Source organism: Cornus florida, unplaced genomic scaffold (genome assembly GCF_030987335.1).
Source record: "Cornus florida cultivar Cherokee Brave unplaced genomic scaffold, ASM3098733v1 CherokeeBrave_3.0.0_Hap2_Chr05, whole genome shotgun sequence".
Lineage (NCBI taxonomy): Eukaryota > Viridiplantae > Streptophyta > Magnoliopsida > Cornales > Cornaceae > Cornus > Cornus florida.
In genome coordinates, this window is record NW_026775575.1 from 103,749,771 (window position 1) to 103,771,212 (window position 21,442).

The window sequence follows — 21,442 nt, forward strand, 5'->3', positions numbered from 1 at the left end:
TGATATATTCAATATTTAGTAATTATATTTTTCTGCTAAATGGTATCATAGTCATTCTTAGTTACCCCATAAGAATATGACTAGCCGAGACAATATGTGGTAATTATTATATTTACATAAGTAGGGATGGGTGATGACATGAACAAAAGACTCTTTAAGGTCTCAAAATCAAAATTAATACTTTGATATGTGTCTCACTAAATTAATTTTCCGATTCCACTGTACATCTATATTTTATTTTTTGTTGGCATCAATGTACAATCAATGAATGTAAGAATTACTGCAACTCTAAACATGATAAATCATTATTTCCAGTTATGTAGCATGCCCTCCTGTTATCCAAGGATGTTTCTTCAAAGTACAATTTGAACATTGGGCCGTTAATTTCATTATCTCCATGCTTTTATTTCGTACGGACAGAATCAGTCACATAAATTCTTACTACATAGTTGATCTGCAATGATATAATTTTGCCACGTAATTAAGAATTAACTGATTTTGTATCAACTTAGTTAGAATGAGTTACCGGATTTTGATATTTTCCCCCTTTTACAGATATTTAAAAAAAAAAAATATGAAGATTATGTCATTTTAAAATGTATCGTGCCAGTCCCAAGTGAAATTCACAGTTGAAATACTAAGACAGACTGTGGTCTAATGACATTTCTTTTTCTTTCAATCTAGAACGTAAATGATTCGAGTCTGTCTAAGTACACTATAAAAATTAATTGTCACAACGAATATATGAAGAAGATCTAGACTATACAAAACTAGAGATGATATATAAATTAGATAGCTAGACAGAACATTTTGTTTTACAACCTGAAAGCTAGGACATGGTGTCATATAGTTAGCGTTGCAATGATCACAGACACATTTAGGATTGCAAGTAAATTGAACCATCGATGACCAGTCCCTGATTCAACTTGTTTAAAGTTTGGCTAAAACTCACTTGTGTAAAACAAAAACTCAGGTCCAAATTTTAAACTAATTTAATAAACGAGCCAATTCTCTCGTATATATGGCCTCATTTAGACTGGTATGTGCAAATGTTCATCTGTAATTAGCTTAAACACAAATATTAGATTAAACTCAACTTGTTTTATTGAACAATTAAACTCTAAGTTTTTAAAATCGTGATATGCAAAGTCTCAACTCTTTAAGCTCGTTACAATTCCAAATCAAGTCCGAATCAAGTTTTCATATATATGCCCAACTCAAGTCGATTGATTCACAACTATATATATATATATATATATATCAAGTGAAAGAGTAACAAGACAAGAATCAAACTTTTCTCCGCGAGGTCTTCTTTTTACTCCCAAATTACTGAAGAAAACAAAACAAAACAAAAAGCCTTTTTTACACCCATCATCTCTTTCTTCCCATGAAGGCAATGCCCTCCGACCCCATCATGCATATGCCTCTCTCTATTGCCTCCTGTTGTTCGATCGAGGTGGTTGCACAAGTTAAACGAGTGATGATTATATATATATATATATATATATACATATGAAGAGGGGGGGAGAGAGATTCCATATATGGGGATGGAGGTGGTTTAGAAGGTGCTTTTCGAAGGGATCATAAGGTCGAGGGTCATAGTTTGGATGGGGGCGTGTCTCCCGCTCGCACTCCTCTCTAACGCCTTTGGTGGGTCCCAATACATACCACCTAAGGTAGGACCCACATTGCTAATCTTTCCCTCTCTAGGTTTAGGTGGTTGGCTGTTCTCCATGCTTGTTAAAAGTACATTTATAAAGACCATCATACCATAACTTTTCATGCATTTTTGGACCATATATGTCCTACCCTACCACCCATATATATCATTATGTATCCAATACCCCTTTTACGCTGTGTGATGATATCTTCATTTCATCTTATACCAACTTTCTTCCTCCTTCTTATCCCCACATAATTCTCCTTCTAACCCAAGATTGAGGCAGGATTTTAGGAGGAAAAATAGTTGTTTGAACTATACTAATTACATATTTATGGACTAATGTCTGAAGACATGAATCTATCTGTAAACGGCCAGTCTCAGGTCCCTCCAGGTTTTCGATTCCACCCAACTGAAGAGGAGCTTCTTCACTACTATTTGAGGAAGAAAGTGGCCTCTGAGAAGATAGATCTCGACGTTATTCGTGACGTTGATCTTAATAAGCTCGAGCCATGGGATATTCAAGGTAAACACTTGCAACTCTATCCATCTATACATATCTATATGTACTTATAAACTGTATGTTGAATTAGATTTAATTTGTTATAGACTAACTAGCTAGCTATATATATGTGTGTGTCAGTGTGTGTGTGCTGAACTTATGATGCATGATTCATGACTTTGCTTTCATGTTTTTGCTTATGGGGTTGTGAAGAGCGATGCAAAATAGGATCCACCCCACAAAATGATTGGTACTTCTTCAGTCACAAAGACAAGAAATACCCAACAGGGACTAGGACCAACCGTGCCACTGCAGCTGGGTTCTGGAAGGCCACGGGTCGCGATAAGGCCATCTACAGCAGTTTTAGAAGGATTGGGATGAGGAAGACTCTCGTCTTCTACAAAGGACGAGCACCACATGGACAAAAATCGGATTGGATCATGCATGAATATAGACTAGAAGACAACAATACTACTACCCACTACGCCAGTGTAAGTTGTCTTACCTAATTTAAATACACACACACACACACACACACATATATATATATTTAAATCAATAGTGTCTGGAATACTTGTTTCTTTTACCCACATAGTATTGACTATAGACTTCAGGCCTCTAACTTGATAGGAGAGTCTGCGTCTGAAGACGGGTGGGTGGTTTGCCGTGTTTTCAAGAAGAAAAATTACCATAAGGTTCTAGATAGTCCTCAAAGCTCATCTACCTCTATGGGTGTGACACAGATGATGAATTCGGGTAATAAAGATGATCATGTACTAGATCAGATACTTGTGTACATGGGAAGGCCTTGCAAAGAGGAAAATGAAGCAATAGGGAACATCAACATGATAAAAAGCGACAATAGTATGCAATTTCTGACCCCAATTATCACCACAGCCATTGGCTATGAGTTCCCGACCGGTAGATTTGCCCATCTGCCAAGGTTAGAGAGCACTCCAACAATGCCATCAATTGATGAGATGATCACAGAAAACAGTACTGATCATCATCGTGGCACTACTTCTTACAAGACAAACATGGTTGATGGTCACCAAAATGATGGACTTACAGACTGGGCTGCGCTTGACCGCCTTGTGGCTTCACAGCTCAATGGTCCTGTAGAGGGATCCAAGAAATTGTCTAGCTATGGTGAGCCCAACGATGATTTCTCCTTTTCCATTGATGATGATGATCTACATGTACCTCATTTAGGTTCTAATAGACCAAACCAAGCTTCTCAAGCCTATAGCAGCGAGATTGATTTGTGGAGCTTCACACGATCAATGTCTTCATCCTCATCTGACCCACTAGGCCACTTTTCCGTATAACAGCTAGAAGTAATCAAGCTATCATACATATATACATACATATATATATATATATGTTATAGCTAGCATTTCCTGAAGTCAAATAACATGTGATTGATATACATGATGTTACATAAATAAAGGGAGTGATATCTTAGATGGGTGGCATTGTCAACAAGATCATATCCTTACATAATAACGATATCTTCCATTTCATTATTGTTATGATCTAGTAATATCTTTCTATCTGTAATCATGTTCTGAGGGTTGAGAGAAATCCTCAAATGTACTGCGGTAGAAAAGCTTGACCATGTTAGATTATATATAATTAAACTAAGCTTTTCTGTATAATTTAATAGAACTTTTGATTGATGCTGGAGAAAATAGGGTTGCATGTATAGAACCATTTCAATATTTACTTCTTATATATATATATATATATATATATATATATATATATATATATATATCAAATCCTTATAACTAGTGAGGATTCTGTTGGTTCATTTTGCTATCGATTGTACTTGAATCCATGGTCCAATACTAGTGAAATCTGGACTTAATAATTTGCTTTTGTGTGTCATTTTGTTCACAAATTAGCTGCTTCTTTTTTTTGTTCTTTTTTTCCTGAGAAAAGATTCAGTACATCTTATAATTACTTGTACTAATTTAGATATTTGAGTATACATTTTCCCACGTCTAAAAATTACTTCGAGTTATTAGAAATGTTTACAATTTAGATTTTAGAGATAAAATGGGAAAATATAGCCAAGTGAAGTAAAGACAAATATATTATAATACACAATGAGGAAAGTGAGGTATTAATATTCAAGGCAATACTAGCAAAAAGGAAAGATTGAAACTTACATGTATTTTAAATAGCAATGAAAGAAATAATAGAATGTCTTTTGATAGAGAGAGAAAGAGGAGAAATATGAATCATTTAACCGATCCCATTAATATTTGTGAAAAAGACTTGATTGAATTAAGTTTGTTATGTTTTTTTTTTTTTTTTGAAAGGTGAAGTTGTGTTATGTTGCTTAATAATTAAGAACGAGTAATATATATATATTTTCCCTAAATAGGTAAATAGAATATGAACTGAGTAATACTTTTCGTGGAGACAGATTTGTACCATGAAGAAATTGGATATGCAGTTTCATTTTGTACCATGAAGAAATTGGATATGCAATTTCATTTAGTTATCTGGTTCATGAACAATTCAGAATATAAAGAAATTTAGACATATGAAGAAATTTGTACCATGAATAATTTAAAATATAAATCAACATCCTTGTTTTGACCACGAATAGGTTGTTACAATAGACATACTTCGGCTTTTTATTTGTTTAGTATATCACTCTAAGTTTTAATTAGAAGATATGTATATATATAGAGCACGTGTGCGGTTCAAAAACGAAATCTCAAGAACTTACCTCCGGAATCACTGTCAACGCCGTTACTCCCTTAAAAACTAAGAAAATAAAAAGTTGTATGTCTTTTATAAGATGCCATCAATTCTTAGGTTGAAAAGAAAAAAGTGCCCACCAAATGGGCAACTTGACTATGAATCCAGATACTATATATGCGCACACACTCTCACTCGCATAGTCGCATGTATGTTTATCTATATATAAATTTACAAACAGAAGTTTATGTTTTTTTGGGTAATTAAGTATTATTATTATTTTGGTAATTAGCATAAGTTTATGTTAAAACGTTATTAATAATAATTTTCATGAAACTATTCTCATTCATATATTTCTATAAAAAAAATGATAATGAAGTAGTACAATGACCCTAAAAAAAAATTCCAAGTTGTTTTGTCGATCACTCCAAGTAAATGAGCTAAAAGTGATATTTCATCAGATAATAGGTCGCAAAAATCCTTGTTCTGATGTTTAGTCGATTGCTAGGAGTTTTGGAAGTGTTAGTTTGTTCTGTCGCCCATCAAAATACTTTGATAGAACAACTCAATACACCATACATGTTCGGATCTCATTGTCGTCGTATTGGTATCATTATATTTTTTTTTGCTTTCTTGTTTTACAGCTAACCAATACAACAATTTCCATTCACGACCATCATTTTGTCGTTGAACTTTGAAATACTAATGCAAATGGAATGTCTGTTCTGCATATTTCAAAATTCAAATACAAGATTATAATTTTCCGTATTATCATTTTTGCCAAAAAAAAAAAATCCAATCAATATGTAGGTGGTGGTGTACATGAAGCAGCCAGAAACTCAAGACCCAGTCAAAAGACGACGCATGGAAAGTGGGTCCGACCAAAATGTGAGGATTTCCCGACAGGCCCCATCTAGAAAGCAATTGATTGGCTAGTCACGTACGGACCATTTGGGCTCGTTGGCCCAAATGTTGTTAAGTCACTATTGACCCAGACCCATTGCACCCTTTTTCTCTCTCTAAACCATTTTTTTTTTTTTTTTTTTCTCATTATGGAATTAATCATATTTGTATGGACAATTAGGCTAATCTATTCCATCTATATACACGACAAGATTGGAAGTGACACTCCTCTCATATGACAGCAACTACTCACCCTAATTCTGTGGAACTAACGTGATTCCATTACAACAAACCTTTTTTTTTTCGGAAATAACGATAATATTTGAAATGGATATGGATAGAGAGTGCATAGACCATAGCTGGTGAAGGCCACGTATGTGTCTGAAAATTAAAAGATGGCAAGAAAATCATATCTCGTAATCGATATATGCTACTGATGTGATGAAAGATCAGACGACCCTTTCATTTCTAAAAATCAACAAACCAAAATTTGAAATTCAGAGATTACTTCATGTGGGAGTCTTAGAAACACGTCTCATATGTGATTGTAACAACAAACACGTCAATTCCAACAACAACAACAACAACGTTTATGAATACTCCTATTTTTTTTTCAACTTATAAATAGTAATATTTCTCAAATATATATATATATATATATATATATATTCTCTCCGTCTTATAATAGTTATTCATTTTTTCTTTTTGAGTTGTCCCAAAATACTTGTCCATCTACCAAATTTAAACAACATATTTCACATATTTTCATAAAATATCCTTAAAATTTTAAAAAATTCAAACTTGATTATATATATATTTAAACTTGAAAGGGTAGCTTTGTAATTTTTAAAGGAGACAATGCAATAATTACATGTCCCCTTAAAAAGTTCTACCCTCCATAAAGGACATTTATTATGAGACGGAGGAAATATATATATATATATATATATATATAAATAGAGACCCAACAATCTCTGCTAGACGCGGCAAGAACAAGAGAATTTAATGAGCGAAACGGTTAGGCGAAGACTAGAAGGCTAGAATGAAGCAGATGTCTCTGTTTCAAAATTTATTACGATATCAAACTGTCCATCTTTCAAACTCTTTATCACAACTCAAAAAGAAAAATGTGCGAGAACTGTTATGAAACTTCGCAAACTTTTTTGACTTAAAAAACTTTCGTAGGAAAAGGACTCCGTTGTTGTGTGTATATCAGCCATGCCAAAATGCATCTACAATACCTCCTCTTTCCTCTTCTCCGTGGACTTGTCTGATCATATACTTATATAATAGTACTACAGTTACTCAATTTCTTTGTGTTGCTTTTTTAACATGGGACACATAAATATATATATATATATATATATATATATATATTGTCTTAGTTGGGACCTACACACTGTCTTCACTGAAGCTTGAACCCCTGACTTCCTTTTAAAAGGTAAGAGCTTTATACCGCTAGGCCACAGACTTATTGGTGAGGACACATAAATAAGTATGTATATATAAGAAGGAAAAAAAATGCAAAACAATTAAAGGATAGTGTATACTTATTAGAATATATAGTCTTAAATCTTAACAATGTACATTTCCAATTTATCATTTATCAATACTCTACCTACTACAATACATTTCCAGTGCAAAAAATAACAATAAAAAAGGAGAATAAGATGTAAAAAATCTTAATTAAGCCAATAGATAATTACTCAGCAGGTGATATATCCACGCGTACGTAAAATTAAAGTGAAGAAGTGAATAAAAAGTAGAGAAAAAGTAAATCCAATAATTCAACAAGGGGGACCAAGCAGAATAGATTAGGAAGCACATCTCATCCAAGCAAGAAAGCTGACATGAATAAGAAAAGTAAAAGTATTTCAGGAGGTTACAGAGAATTCAAAATTAATAAAAACTATTTTCGAAGTTCATATATAATTCCACCAATGTGAAGATTGAGTTCAAATCCTCTGTTTTAATTCCCTCCGCCGTAGAGTAGTGGTGGTATACATTTTTTAACATGTTACGTCTTCATTTTAATACGTTACATCTTCATTTCAATACGTTACCTCTGTTTTATAACAGATTTATATCTAACTAGAAAAAAAGTAAATACGATTATGTTAAAAATAGATGTAATAATGTTAAAAATCAGAATCAGTACAGAACCAACATATTACAAGAGAGAATCTGAGCTCGGGAAGAATGGAAAAGAGGTTATCTCACATCCATGCATGGACCCATGAAGGGCTTAGAGGGGGCAGCCGCCCTCACTGAATTTTTTATTTATTTATAAAATTACCTATAAATTTTATAAAATTTTAAAAATATCCTTACTTTTTTTTTTTGTAAAAATCTTAAGAATGCTCTACTCAAATTTTTGTAATACCGTACTATATATTATTGTTGTTGAAAATTATCCCCTCTTATATAATTTTCGCGATACATCCCTACTCGCACCATTTATGGGCCCTCTCATGATCACCACCATCTAACCTCCTGCGCTTCCACGTCCCATAACAATACAATGTAGTCTTCCTTATCCGGATGCTGTTTAATTTGGTAGTTGTACTGGGCTCTACTTTCTCCCTTATATCATGTGAAAATTTATGATTATTTTTGTGGTTTGTTTTCTCACACTTCCTTTTGGTAAATTATTGTGTACTCTGAAAAGTTATTCCCAATGATAATAGAAATTTGTCTATCACCATTCAGTGCATTCACCATGTTACTATATTATTGATGCTCAATATAACGCTAAACACCAACAACAAAGCCCACGTGAAACCATAAGAGTTTGTCTGCTGTTTTTTTAGTGTTATATTAGGTAAGAAAAAAGAAAGAGGTGAAAAAAATAAAATAAAAAGAAAAGAATAAACATCATTTATTGGATAGTAAGGGTGCATTAAAAAAATTGTGGAATCGAACTAGGGCTTCAATTTCGGTTTTCACAATTTCGATTCAAAAAATTTGAAACCGTTAATTTACTGTTCGGTTCCGGTTCTAGGCCGTTGCAACCGAACCCGTAATGTAATATATATTATACATATTATTTTTAAATTATATAATTACTAATTTATTACTATATAACTATAAGTTTATTACCAAGTCACTGCCATTCACCAAACTTAAAAAGGCAGAGACTCACAGCCTCACACCTTACTTGTCATTCACTCACAGACATGTACATAACAACAGACCCCAAACAAAACTTAAAATCGCCTCAATGTTTGATTGTTTGAGGGCTTTTGTAAATGCAAATTCAGACTAATCGAATCAATCGTTTGATTCGTCTTTGTCTCTTCGAGTCATCTATGGTCTGGTTGAAGCCTTCATCAATCGATTTGGACTGCAACCCTAGGTCATTTATTTTTCTCTATTTTCGTGTGTTTATTTTGGGCATTTTTCAAAACTAGGGTTTCAATTCTAGCATGTTTGTGGGCAGATTCTTGTTGGAATTTTTCTATTGATGCTTGTTTGGCTGATATTGGTCACTGATACACCTTTTCTTCAACGGTTTCATCATCTTCCCTCTCAGTTTCTCTGTCTCAAGTTCTCAATCATCTAACGAGCTTCACCTTATGAATCCCAACCACGGCTTAACAGGCTTTCAAGTGATGGGTAGGAGTGGAAATTAATCAGTACAAGAGCAATTAAAGAAACCCAAGGGGAACCGTGGAGCCTAACCGCACCGATCTGGTCTTAACGGTTCAGTGTTCGGTCCGGTCCGGTTCGGTTCTATAATTCCAACGGTTCGGTTCCGGTTTCAAAAACTAAAGATTTGTTGTGAATGGTTCCGGTTCTGCTTGGAACTAGACCGAATCGTATCGTAGCATCCCTATTCGATAGAGAAGATACCAAGAAAGAAATGATGACCCAATACCAAAAAAATAGAGGAAAAAAAAGAAAGAAATGGAAGTGAACTATTATATAAGTTTTAAATTAAATATTATTTTAAATAATAAAAATTTGAATTATAGTATTATACTCAACAAACTAAAATATTATAAATATTATTAGATATAATGATAAAAATAATTAAAATTTCTATTCTCTCGTAACGAACATGGAATATTATGAGATTATTTTTTTTTTTTTTATTCAACCGAAAAAGGAAAAAAAAAATTACACACAGAATTTCTTTCCCATGATATTTCATCCATTCTTTTTTTTTTCTTCCTTTCATTCAAATTTTTTTTTTTCCCTACCGAACAGAAAAAGGTATTCAATTTTGAAGGACTGTGGATTCTTATGCAATCAATTTTGAAGGAATTGGGCCGGCTGGCAAGTGGGTTGAAAACTGGGCCTGACCCAGACTCTTTATAAACTCTTCTTTCCATGACTTTCAGAGAAGCCCAAAAATGGGGCATGGGCCCATGGCTACTGTTAAATTGCCCAAGAAAGTTGTCGGCTCTCACAAGTCTGCCTTCATTGCCGGCGAGGCTATCACTATTACAAAGGATGCCCTAACTCAAAACTCCTACCATAAAGGAAAAAATATTTTGTACTAAAAAATAAAATGTTCAATGATTATAATAGTCATTTAATACCTTCGGTTCAAAGTCAAAACAACAAGGAAGACAAGATTGATCTTTATTATTTAGGCAATCTACGGAGGTAAGTGTTATTATTTTAAAATATTATTATGTAATGGTTCATAACTTCTGTTATAACCATTTAATTTCTCGCATTTATGTCCGTTCACAGCTCTAATTGCGTCTCTCTCTGACAACCCATCGGATTACAAAGAGTGTCTTAGAGCTCAACCTTACAGCTTTCCCTTCCTAGTGTTCCATTTTCATCCAATGCAGTTGATGATGAAATCTATTTCTCATATGTTATTAAAATTTAGCGTTGTGCGCATTAGACCTTATGGGTAGGATTGCGTGGATGGGTGTAACAACCCACTCTACTCCACCACATGATATGATATTGTCAGTTTTGAGTTTGAGCCTGCACGATTTTGTTCTTGGGTTTTACTCCAAAAGGTCTCATACCAATTTGAGTGACACACCAACATATAAGCACTTCACATTTTCCATAACCAGATGATGTGGGATTGGGCACCCATAACTCGCCAGTGTGGTAGCCTGCTAGTGTCTCGCACCCACCCACAGGGTCATCGTAATCTACCCCCCTTGGAGGCCAGACATCTCTGTCGGCACACTTCCAGCTGGGTCGAGCTCTGATACTATTTGTAACAACCCACTCCATGGTATGATATTATCCGCTTTGGGTTTGAGCTCGTATAGTTTTGCTCTTGAATTTTATCTCAAAAGGCCTCATACCACTTGGAGTGACACACCTACATATAAGCACTTCGCCAGTGTGGTACCCTGCTAGTGTCTTGCACCCGCCCACAGGGTCATCACAGCGGGTGCGTTGCATTAACATGTTATCATACAGCTGGTAGATTACAGGTACATAATCTCACATTACTTGGGTGTGAAAAGGAAAAGTGATATATATATCTCCAAATGGTACAAGACATTTTAGGATGAAATTCAAGAACAAAACTATGCGAGCATGGACCCAAAACAAATAATATCATACCATTTGGTGAAAAGAATCGTTATAAATGATATCAGAACCTGATCCAATTAAAAGTGTGCCGACGAGAACATAGTGAATTATGGTGACTTTATTATGGTCGAGTGCGAGGCACTGACAGACTATGTAAGTGCATGAACTCACATCTTATCAATATAAAAGAAATGGAGAGTGATTTCGAGTCCAAGATAAAGAAAAGTCTCTTGTGGACATGGGATGTGAGAATTTTGGATATTTTGTATTTTATCCTCTCATAAATGTCTATCTTAACTTTTAGAATCAAAATTAGTAATTTTTAATTTTTTTTTTCTTTATGGTTTAATGTCATGGTTATTGATTAATTATATTTACTTATTTTATTTCTTCTATAATTATTGAGATAGTGTCAATTTGTATAAAATGAAATTTATTTTATTATTTGTTACATATTTTTTAAATTTTTTTATAAGGAAATGGTATATCAATAAATAAATAAAATATTTATAGCCAAATTTTTTATCCTTAATTTTTAATTTATACAACGTATTATATACGTATATATCTATATTCATATATAAATTTTTTTAAAACCGTTTTTGACTAACTATAATTGGAATTACATGTTTCAATTGAGGCTTGTACAAATGTCTCACGTGCGCCAAAAGTCACCACTCAAATCGAACTAAAAAGTCAAGAAATACCTGGTTTTTATTGGCAGCAGAAAAGAGAACCAAATTAGAAGATGTTAGAGAAAAGAACAAACTAATGTAGATAAAATTAATACGCAAATCAAATTTGTCCATAAATAAACTCTCCTCAACAGTCATAACTTTTTGAAGGTTTTAAATATTATTAATATGATATTTTAAAAAATTAAAATTTGGCATAGAATGTCGTCATTCATGACTCATTGAAACTATGGCCAAGCGTTTGGTATTGTTGATGTCACAAAGACAACTCTTCTCCAATTTTTTTATTTATTAGTTTATTTTTCTAATACATTCTTTTTTACAGTTATTATTAATTTTTTTTACTGTTATTTTTAAGTTGACATTTTGACGCACATTCTGACACATCCTTCATTTATATTTAAAATACATAAATAGGTGGTGGTTTTATGAAGTTACCTGAGCAGTTTCGTAACCGATACGAAGATTTATGTCAAATGATACCAAATGCGTCAGATATAATCAGAAGGGATGTTATATCAGATAAATGAATTTCAAAATACAAATGTTATTCGTCAGATATAAAACACACTGGTCACTCAAATTGAAATTAATTAGGAATATTTTTAGATATCTTTCTACCGGTTTTTTATATAACTAAAATCACTTTTGATCAAATCAGCCTTTTTTAGATTTGATAATCGATTATGATTGAATTGGTGCCAATACCCGTTTTTTTAATATTAAATCAAGCTCAGAAATGCACACTCGAAAGGATAAAAAAAGAAAGGAAAAAAAAGTTCAAGAAAATTCAATTCTAGAAGGCTACTGATTGTATCTGAAGCAATATTAGAGAGGGCAATTCAAACACGTGATTTGGATTCCCATTTCTCGTAATATAGAAATACAATTGGAGAAAAACTTGACTTACATTGTTCTGGTTGGCGTAAATGTCCGGCAATCATCTTAGGGAGCACCTAACCCATATTCTTTAATTTCATCTTTGATATATATATATATAACCAATCCCATTTTAGTTTGGTAGGCAATATTCTTCTCACCCTTCATTTTCTTTATTTACAATCTCATCAAAGAAATGACACTTCGAATTTTTATGTTATGTTTGGTTGGAGGGAAGGATTGAGAGGGAATAGATGAGAGGAGGGATGGATAAATATTTTCGTGTTTGGTTGGAGGGAAAGGAAGAGAGGGAGGAAACAAGGAGGGATGTCATTCTTCCTTTCTATATGTTTTTCTATCCGCCTACTTTTGGGGGAAGAGATGAGAGAAAGAAGGTATAACTATCTATGAATTGGTAATTTATAATTTTAACTTTTCCAAATTTTTGAAATAAATATCTACCTTTTATAATTTTATATAAAAAAGTATATTGGTAAAAATAATATAAGAACTCTCCTTTCTTTCCTTCCAACCAAATAAGAAAAAAGTATCACTCCATTCATCCTTTCTACTATCCATTCCATTCAACCAAACATAAGATGGGAAAGACACTCTCCTTTCCCTAAGGATATCTCATCCATCTCTCCTCCTATCTCTTCCATTCATTTTTCCATCCCTCCAACCAAACGAAGCATTAATTTCGCAAGTGAATTAAGCTCTCATCTTATAAGAAAATAACATTTCTAACCTTAACTTCAGTTATTTATTTATTTTTCCGAATTACACAACTACCTAGGGGTGAGCAAATAATTCATCAATCCGATTCGTGTTGATTTTCAAATCTCATAGTTCGATGATGGTTTGGAAAAATAGTAATTCGCTATTCGCGGTTCGGTTAACGGATTGGGCTTTGGAAAAACCGATTCAATCATTTAACCGAACCGATCCGATCTGTTACCTTAATTATATGTTACCTTAATTTATATATATATATATATATATATATATATATATATATACCTACTGTATTTCTATTTTTTTTAATTCATTATTTAAGACTTTAAGTTAATTCTAGGTCAACAAAGACATTAGTCATTATAGATTTTTAATTACTAATTTGATATTTTAATGAGCTACAAAGTGTAATCACATTGGATTGTTTGAAAAGTCCCATCCGTGGAAACCGAATCGATCCAATCCGTTATTTCACGGATCAGTTTGGTTCAGATTGAAGGTCTCCACGGATCGGTTCGGTTTCAAATTTTACCAATCCATGAGAATCGAATTAGATTAAATTTTACCTCCAAACTGAACCGATCTAATCCGTGATCAGCCCTACAACTACCCTTTTGGATATCAAACAATTTTTTATTTTTTTTTGGTTTCCTCCACACTCCAATCTTTATTGTTTCCTATATATTTTGCCAGAACTAAAAAAAAAAAAAAAACCCATTTCTGACCGGACCCACAAAAAGAAAAGAAAAAAAACCTGAAGAAAAGGTTATCAAATCAAAAGAAGACGAAAAAAAAGAAAAAACGAAAAGAAAAAAAAGAGGAAGATTATCTCAATTAAATAAATTGTCTTTTTGACATGACAAAATAAAATAAAAATAGTTAAAATTTATATTACAAAAGGTATTATAAAATAATGAATATAGGATCTTCTTATAGGTTCCTTTAAAAGGATAAAGAATGTGTAATACAAACATTCCTTTTAGTTAATAATCAGTTCACTAATAATTGCACGAATTTCTTAAACGTTGCTTTTTATTTTTTATTTTTTCAGAAACTTGCGTGTCTAATCAAAAGAGTTTTTTTTTTTTTGTTTCTAATAGCATAGCGGTGTTGGTAGAAATTCTGAAGATAACTCTTTGAAATCTCATTTTTGAATTGTACTTTTAACTTAAATAGTGTGTCTACTGTGGAGTCAATATAAGTGCTCTAAAAAAAAATCAAAAAAATCTTTTATTAAGAAAATTGGTTGTCAAAGAGTTCACACACTCTTTTTTTTTTTTTTTTGTTAAATATTTACTCTTGTCCATTAATTAAAATGGGGTACAATGTTTAATTACTTCATTCAACCATATAATTAATAAGGAATAACATTTTTTTTTTTTTGTTTTTGAGTAAATGTATAAAGCTAAGCGTGCCTATTTATATATAATAAGAGCATCTCCAATCCAATGCCAAAAGGGCTGTCATTTCTAAAATATAGTAAGGGGACTTCAAAAGGGGCTCTCCAATGCAATGCTAAAAAGGCTGCCAATTTTTAACTTTGCCAAAAGTTTTGCCAATTGTAGCATAAGAAATAGCTACTGCTATTCTAGAGAGACAGAGAGAGAGGCAAAGGGGTTTAGATTTGACATATATATATATATATATATATATATATATATATATTTAAAAAAGATCATAAAAAATTTCACCACACAAGATTTATAGTTTGCAAAACAAGAATTACAGACATTGATTAAAAAAAGTAGACAAAAATCGAACCTCTTTCTCAATGGGTTTGGTGAAGAGTTTTTCGGCCTTTGATGTCAAGAAGGAAGAGAGCAAAGGCCGCCCCTGCCATGGATTAGTTGATTTAGAAAAAAATTATAGAGAATTACAGAGCTTGATTAGTTGATTTAGAAAAAAAATTAAATCAAAACCCATACATACAAGTTAGCAATTGCATAGAGAGAGAGAGAGAGAGAGAGCCAACAATTGAAGCTTGTGAACGGTGAACTTGAACTGAAACAACGAGATAGGGCAATTTCAGAGTTGAGAATGAGAATAGGATGGAGGCGATTGGGGAGGCTGAAATGATTTGCCCTAAATATATATATATATATATATATATATATAATAATAATAATAATAATAATAATAATAATAATAATATAATCAAATATATATAATATACATATATATATATATATAATATAATATAATATAATATATATAAAAAGATATGGGTTTTGATTTTTTTTGATATTCTTTTATATCATTTTATTTTATCTCTTTTTTATTTTTTATTATTTTTTTTGACCAGATATTTTAGATTTTTGCTTCTTTTTAATTAAGTTTAATTTTAGTTTCCTTCTAATGTCTACAACTTGACTTGTAATATGCCTAATATTAATATTATTATGCAAATATGAATGGTGGGAATGGTAACTGAAAAATAATGGTGGTTGTGTTAAAAAATAACGTTTTGCATAAAATGAATTATTGGAGCAAAATTGCTAAAATGTAATATTTTAACACTGTAATACTGTCAAAATATAGATTTGATATCTGAATTTAATTTTTTAACATTACTCTAAGTCACCTCTCTTGTGATTTGTGTCCAAGCCAAAGAAAAAAAAAAAAAAAAAAGTCAGGACATGTTACTATTCATGAGACTCAAACATTCTCCCTCCCCTTTATAGGGAGAGTTTATACCATTTAAGTTAAGTCTTGATTAAAAATAAATAGGGTAAAATACATAGACACCCCCTGAGGTTTGCCTAAAGGACATCTAGAGGAAAGTTTGCTCATTTTGGGACAACCACACCCCCTTGTAAAATTTGCCATCCAAACAAAGCCTTAAAAGATGTGAAAAGTCTGTTTTACCCTTCACTATTTTATTAAATTTAATTATAAAATACCAAAATACTTAAATGACCAAAATACCCTTGACACCCAATCAATCCAACAAACCACCACACCAAAATCCACAACCATCACCATCCCCACCCCCAAACCACCGCCGCCATCTCCATCCCCAACAACCACCCCTGCATATTCCGGCAGCCCTTCACCCTTCACCACCAATCATCACCACCAATTAATTACAAAGCCAAACCCAAAAAATAAAAAAAATAAAAAAAAAAATAGTCAAGCCATCACCATCGAATTTTTCTCTCTGGCCGTCCTGGCTCGCCGACCGCCATCATCCAAAGCCAAGCTCGCCGTCGCCATCATCCACGGCCGAACCATGACATCACTGTCTTCAGCCTTGCACATCACCGAGCTCGCCGTCTCCTCCATCCCAGCCGACATCATCAAAGCCGAAGTTCTCCGCCGTCATCCTCATCTGAGCCGCCGCCAATTCATCCATGACACGAACCAATCCGTCTCCACCGGCCGAGTTCTCCTTCTACCATCCACAATCGGCATCTCCACCACTACCCATTAAACTCACCACAACCACGAAATCCCCAAATCGTCCGAGGCAAAAGCCCTATGTGTTTTGTTCTATCTATCTAAAACACACACACACACATAGAAGCGTGATCTGTGACCTTCCACTTCCAATTCCAGCGACGGTAAAGAGCTAGAAGCGGATCGGACGATGCTGACGATGAGCAAACTATCCGGTGACGACCAGCCACGATTCTGATGATGCAAAGAAAACCAACGAAGATGTAGTCCATATCAGCTCTGAGATCGTACGGCTTCGAATCACTGTTGGATTTCAGAACAGAGGACTCGAACGGCGACAGAGTGCACTCAGGATTTGGGGACGAACCGAAACCATAGGGTTACGGCGAGTGAAGATTATTGTTGTTGTTGGTGTCGAGGGGAATGAGGTATGTTCGATGATGAAGTCGTCGTCAGTAGCAGCTACGGAGAATTTTTCGTAGTCGGTTGGAATCTCGTCACCATGATGGGTCGCCTGCCTTGCCGCCACCACTACCACCACTACCACGTGAGAATGATGATGAGGCGGTGGCGGCGACGGCTGAGGAGTGATGAAGATGTAGTGTGTGGCTGAAGGGTGATGAAGATGTAGTGTGTGTATCTTTTCTGTACGAGCATAGAGTAGAAGACCTCTCACGATAGGGGCCTCTTTCTCGTACCTCTCTAGTATCCATTGTCATGGTGTTGGTGGCGGCGGGGAGAGGGTTCTTTACACAGGTGGGTTCGGGTTAGGGTTTCAGATGGGTTTGGGTTAAGGTTTAATCTAAGGGTATTTAAGTCAATTAAAATGTCAATTTTATACTAAGGGTAATAAGGCCAATTCACCATCTTCAGGATCTTTTTGTCCATTTTTCAAACTTAAAGGGGTGTCATTGTCCCAAAATAAGCAAACTATCATTTGGGTGTCCTTTTGGTAAACCTCAGGGGGTGTCTTTGTACTTTACCCAAATAAATAAATGAACTTATTCAATGGGACAGATATGACAATACTTGATACCTATCTCGACATAATTAATTTTGTTTGGCAATGATATGTCTGCAAACTAGGGCGCGTTGGATGAGTTGGAGGCACAACTCGAATCCAATTTAATTCTAACAAAATTTTAATCCTAATATCAAGTCTAACTATTCCATTCGAACATAATTCATCATTGTATTTTAAAACCAGATTTAAAATTTAGGTTGATATTTTAAATTAAAAGGTACCTAAATACAAAAAAATTTAAAAAATTATTGAAATTTTTTTAGGGTTAAGTGCAAAAAAAACTCCTGATATATAGGGTTTATGCAGAACTAGCCTTTATTTTTTGAAAATGTGCATGTCAGTTTAAAAAATTCAAAAAAGGTATAAATAAGTCCATCTGAACACTTTTTGACAAAAATTAAATGTAAAAACTCTATTTTACCCTTTTGATTCCCAATTTACCCCCACCCATATGTGCATGTTAACGTTCGTCCTCCCTCTCTCTCTAGGCTATGATATTATATATATTTATATATATATATATTAATTCCTTATGTTTTCCTTTTTTATGCAAATTTGATTTGGGTATTTCTTCCTTTAATTTCAATTTTTTTGCAATCTCTTTATTTGATTTCTATTTTTAGCAATCTAAGATCTTCTATATATATATATATATATATATATATATAATAAGATAATTCTTCTTATTTTCAGTCTTCTTCCCAATAAAACGGTGAAAAACCCACTTTTAATTTTCAGTCTTCTTCTCTCTGTCAATGACGCAAGAGTGGTGTCAGAAAATAAAAGGGGGAAAAAAAAGGAAGAACGAACAGTCTCCTCTGTCTCTCCCTCTCTCCTTAAGATCATATACTCAACCCATCAAATCTGTCATGACGTTCTGAGACGGCGGCGGTGGCGAGGAACTAAGGTTGTGGTTGCTCTTCATTCATGGAGGAGTTCAATCTGATTTGGTTGAGGTGGATGATACCCACGATTCAGATTGGGATTGGAGGTCAAGGAGCTCGGCTACTCGATTCGAGTCTGACTTGGAAGTGGCGGTGTTGAAGAGAGTGATGAGAGTTACGAGGAGGAAGAGGAGGTTGCCCTTGCAGTTGCAGAGATCGTCACGCCGGCGACCGAGAGCTTGACAATTTTTTTTTTCCCGAAAATGAAGAAAATCTCTGTTTCTAACAACGATCAAAGCATTTGTGAAAATGAAAAACAATTTCAGGATCACAAAAATACAAAATTAAAATGCAGATCGAAGCTGCTTCGCACACGTATACCGGGGAGCGTCCCGTCCATATCAGTAAAGACACCTATAGGACAATCGGGCCAAGTTCCTCTAATCAAGGGATATATATACGGCAGCAAGTGCGTCATCCGCAATATCCATCATTTGGACGGAGCCCTCCCTTCATGACCAAACCCCAGAAAACGAAGGCCTCAAAAGCTGGGAAATGATATGAGTAAGATGGAACAGAGTACTCACAGCCACAACACCCAAGAGTGATGTGGCCTCGTATTTTATTTTTATTTTATTTATTTATTTAATTCAATAGACATATAAAATAAAATTAAAATTAAAATTATGTTAAGTAAACACAATGGATAGACAAAAAAACACATATACACAAGAACAAAATCAATGAGAGAGAGAGAGAGAAATTAAGAGTGATGAATGGTGGCTTACTGGTGGAATGGTGAAAGAATCTACACCAGAAGAAAAAGATGAACAATGACATATGGGCATAAGGCTGTGTTTGGGTTGAGGAAAATTAGGTTTAGATGGTGTTTGGGATAAAAGGGTCATTTTACATTGTCTATATTTATATTTATTAATTTATTTAATTGAAGTGAGGATATTATTGTCATTTTATACCCGAGGACCTATTTGCGCCTAATTGATAGTGTATGAGATTTTTTTAAACTGATATGCATTATATCGATAATAGAGGGAGCTTTTTGCACTTAACCCAATTTTTTAATAAATTACAAATAAATTCTTAAAAAATTAATTTTGTAAAGTGTTAACGTACCATAAATTAAGAATTAAACAAAAAAAAAAAATTGAAAAGATAAAAGGTGATCATAATTTTAATATTATATATAATGTATTTAAAATTAATTAATGTAAATAAAAATAATATTAGAATTTTGATTTGGGTGAATAACACCTTAACCCAAAACCAACTCTCGATAATAAATTTCAAACGCAAATTCAATCCTAGTTATAAAAATAATTGTTCAATTCCGTAAAAAAATCGAACCAAACTCATATTAGATTCGAGTTAATGGACAGAGAAAAAAAAAAATTAGAGGGTCAACCCATTATGATTTACACACATTCAACCACCAACAACTACAAGTCTATCATCATCAACCTCATTCGTGTGTGTATTACACACATATACGGGTGAATTCCCATAATTCAATTGTACGTGTCGTCACACCCACGTCATTTGACAACATTCTATCGCCTAATAAAATTTATATTACACACTGCACGAAATAAAAAAAAAAAAAAAAATAATAATAATAATAATATATACACACGTTCAACTACAAACAACTACAAGTCTACAAGTGCCGAGCAGATGAGACATTCAGTGCTTGTTAGTAAAAAAGATGTGGATACTTTGTCATTGTCGCCTAGTTAAAACTATAATTTCGAGTAGAATTTAGAAAAATAACCATCATTATTAGAGCTAAGACCAGCATGACCTCATTAACAGAATGCATGAAATATATCTATCTATCTATATATACATACATATATATATATAAAGATACATAGTCACGATTGGACCAAAAAAAAAAAAAAAAAAAAAATATCCATAACAATTGCGTGAATAATTTTTTTACCTACCAATAAGCCAGATATCATATCCTATGCTAATATACAACTAGTGAGAGAGCACTAGGCGATGCTGACGATTTCAATTTATATTTGAAGGACCATCTTTTTCCCAGAGCTTTCATTTCCCGACTCTTTGTCCTCCATTTTTTTCAATTCATATTATTATATGGCATGCACTAATGTAACTATCATCTTTCAAACAGGTACAATAATTACAAACATAAAATCTATAATTATATTCAATAATGGATGTACTAAAATTAATTAGTCGTTTAGGTTGTTATTAACTAAAAGACTCTTATGCCAACGGCTCTTATTTCTAATTTTTGGAGGAGTTTACTAAGGCTATGGGGAATGGCTAGAGGAATGACGTGGTTAAATTTCTTGTTACCAAATGTTAAACAATTAGGACTAAATGATTTGAAAATTCTTTAATTGGAAATTTTGGCCACATGCAGTTGATAGCCTAATTTCTAATAATCATTGGATGGTGCCTTTATCAATGAGCTTCTCACAGTTTTCAGTCATTGAACTTTATTTCTCAGTTGTACTCCTTACCTTTACCCTTTGATGAGAA

At 33.4% G+C, this 21,442-nt stretch overlaps 1 protein-coding gene across 2 annotated transcripts; it reads left to right on the forward strand.

Moving 5' to 3' along the window:
• Window positions 1-1,807: 1,807 nt before the first annotated feature.
• Window positions 1,808-3,867, forward strand: LOC132308142 (NAC domain-containing protein 43-like). 2 transcript variants are annotated; one of them, XM_059806145.1, is made up of 3 exons: window positions 1,808-2,186; window positions 2,376-2,653; window positions 2,777-3,867. In XM_059806145.1, the coding sequence occupies exons 1-3, from the start codon at window positions 2,003-2,005 to the stop codon at window positions 3,488-3,490; spliced, it is 1,176 nt and encodes a 391-aa protein (XP_059662128.1). In that variant the 5' UTR covers window positions 1,808-2,002; the 3' UTR covers window positions 3,491-3,867. The 2 variants fall into 2 exon arrangements, with proteins under 2 accessions (XP_059662128.1, XP_059662129.1); XM_059806146.1 differs by having other exon boundaries at window positions 2,906-3,867.
• Window positions 3,868-21,442: the final 17,575 nt, after the last annotated feature.

Coding starts and splice junctions, on each gene's coding strand:
- LOC132308142 (XM_059806145.1), top strand. CDS start 2,003: ATGTCTGAAGACATGAATCTATCTGTAAACGGCCAGTCTCAGGTCCCT. Junction 2,187..2,375: donor CGAGCCATGGGATATTCAAG/GTAAACACTTGC, acceptor GGGGTTGTGAAG/AGCGATGCAAAATAGGATCC. Junction 2,654..2,776: donor CTACTACCCACTACGCCAGT/GTAAGTTGTCTT, acceptor TATAGACTTCAG/GCCTCTAACTTGATAGGAGA.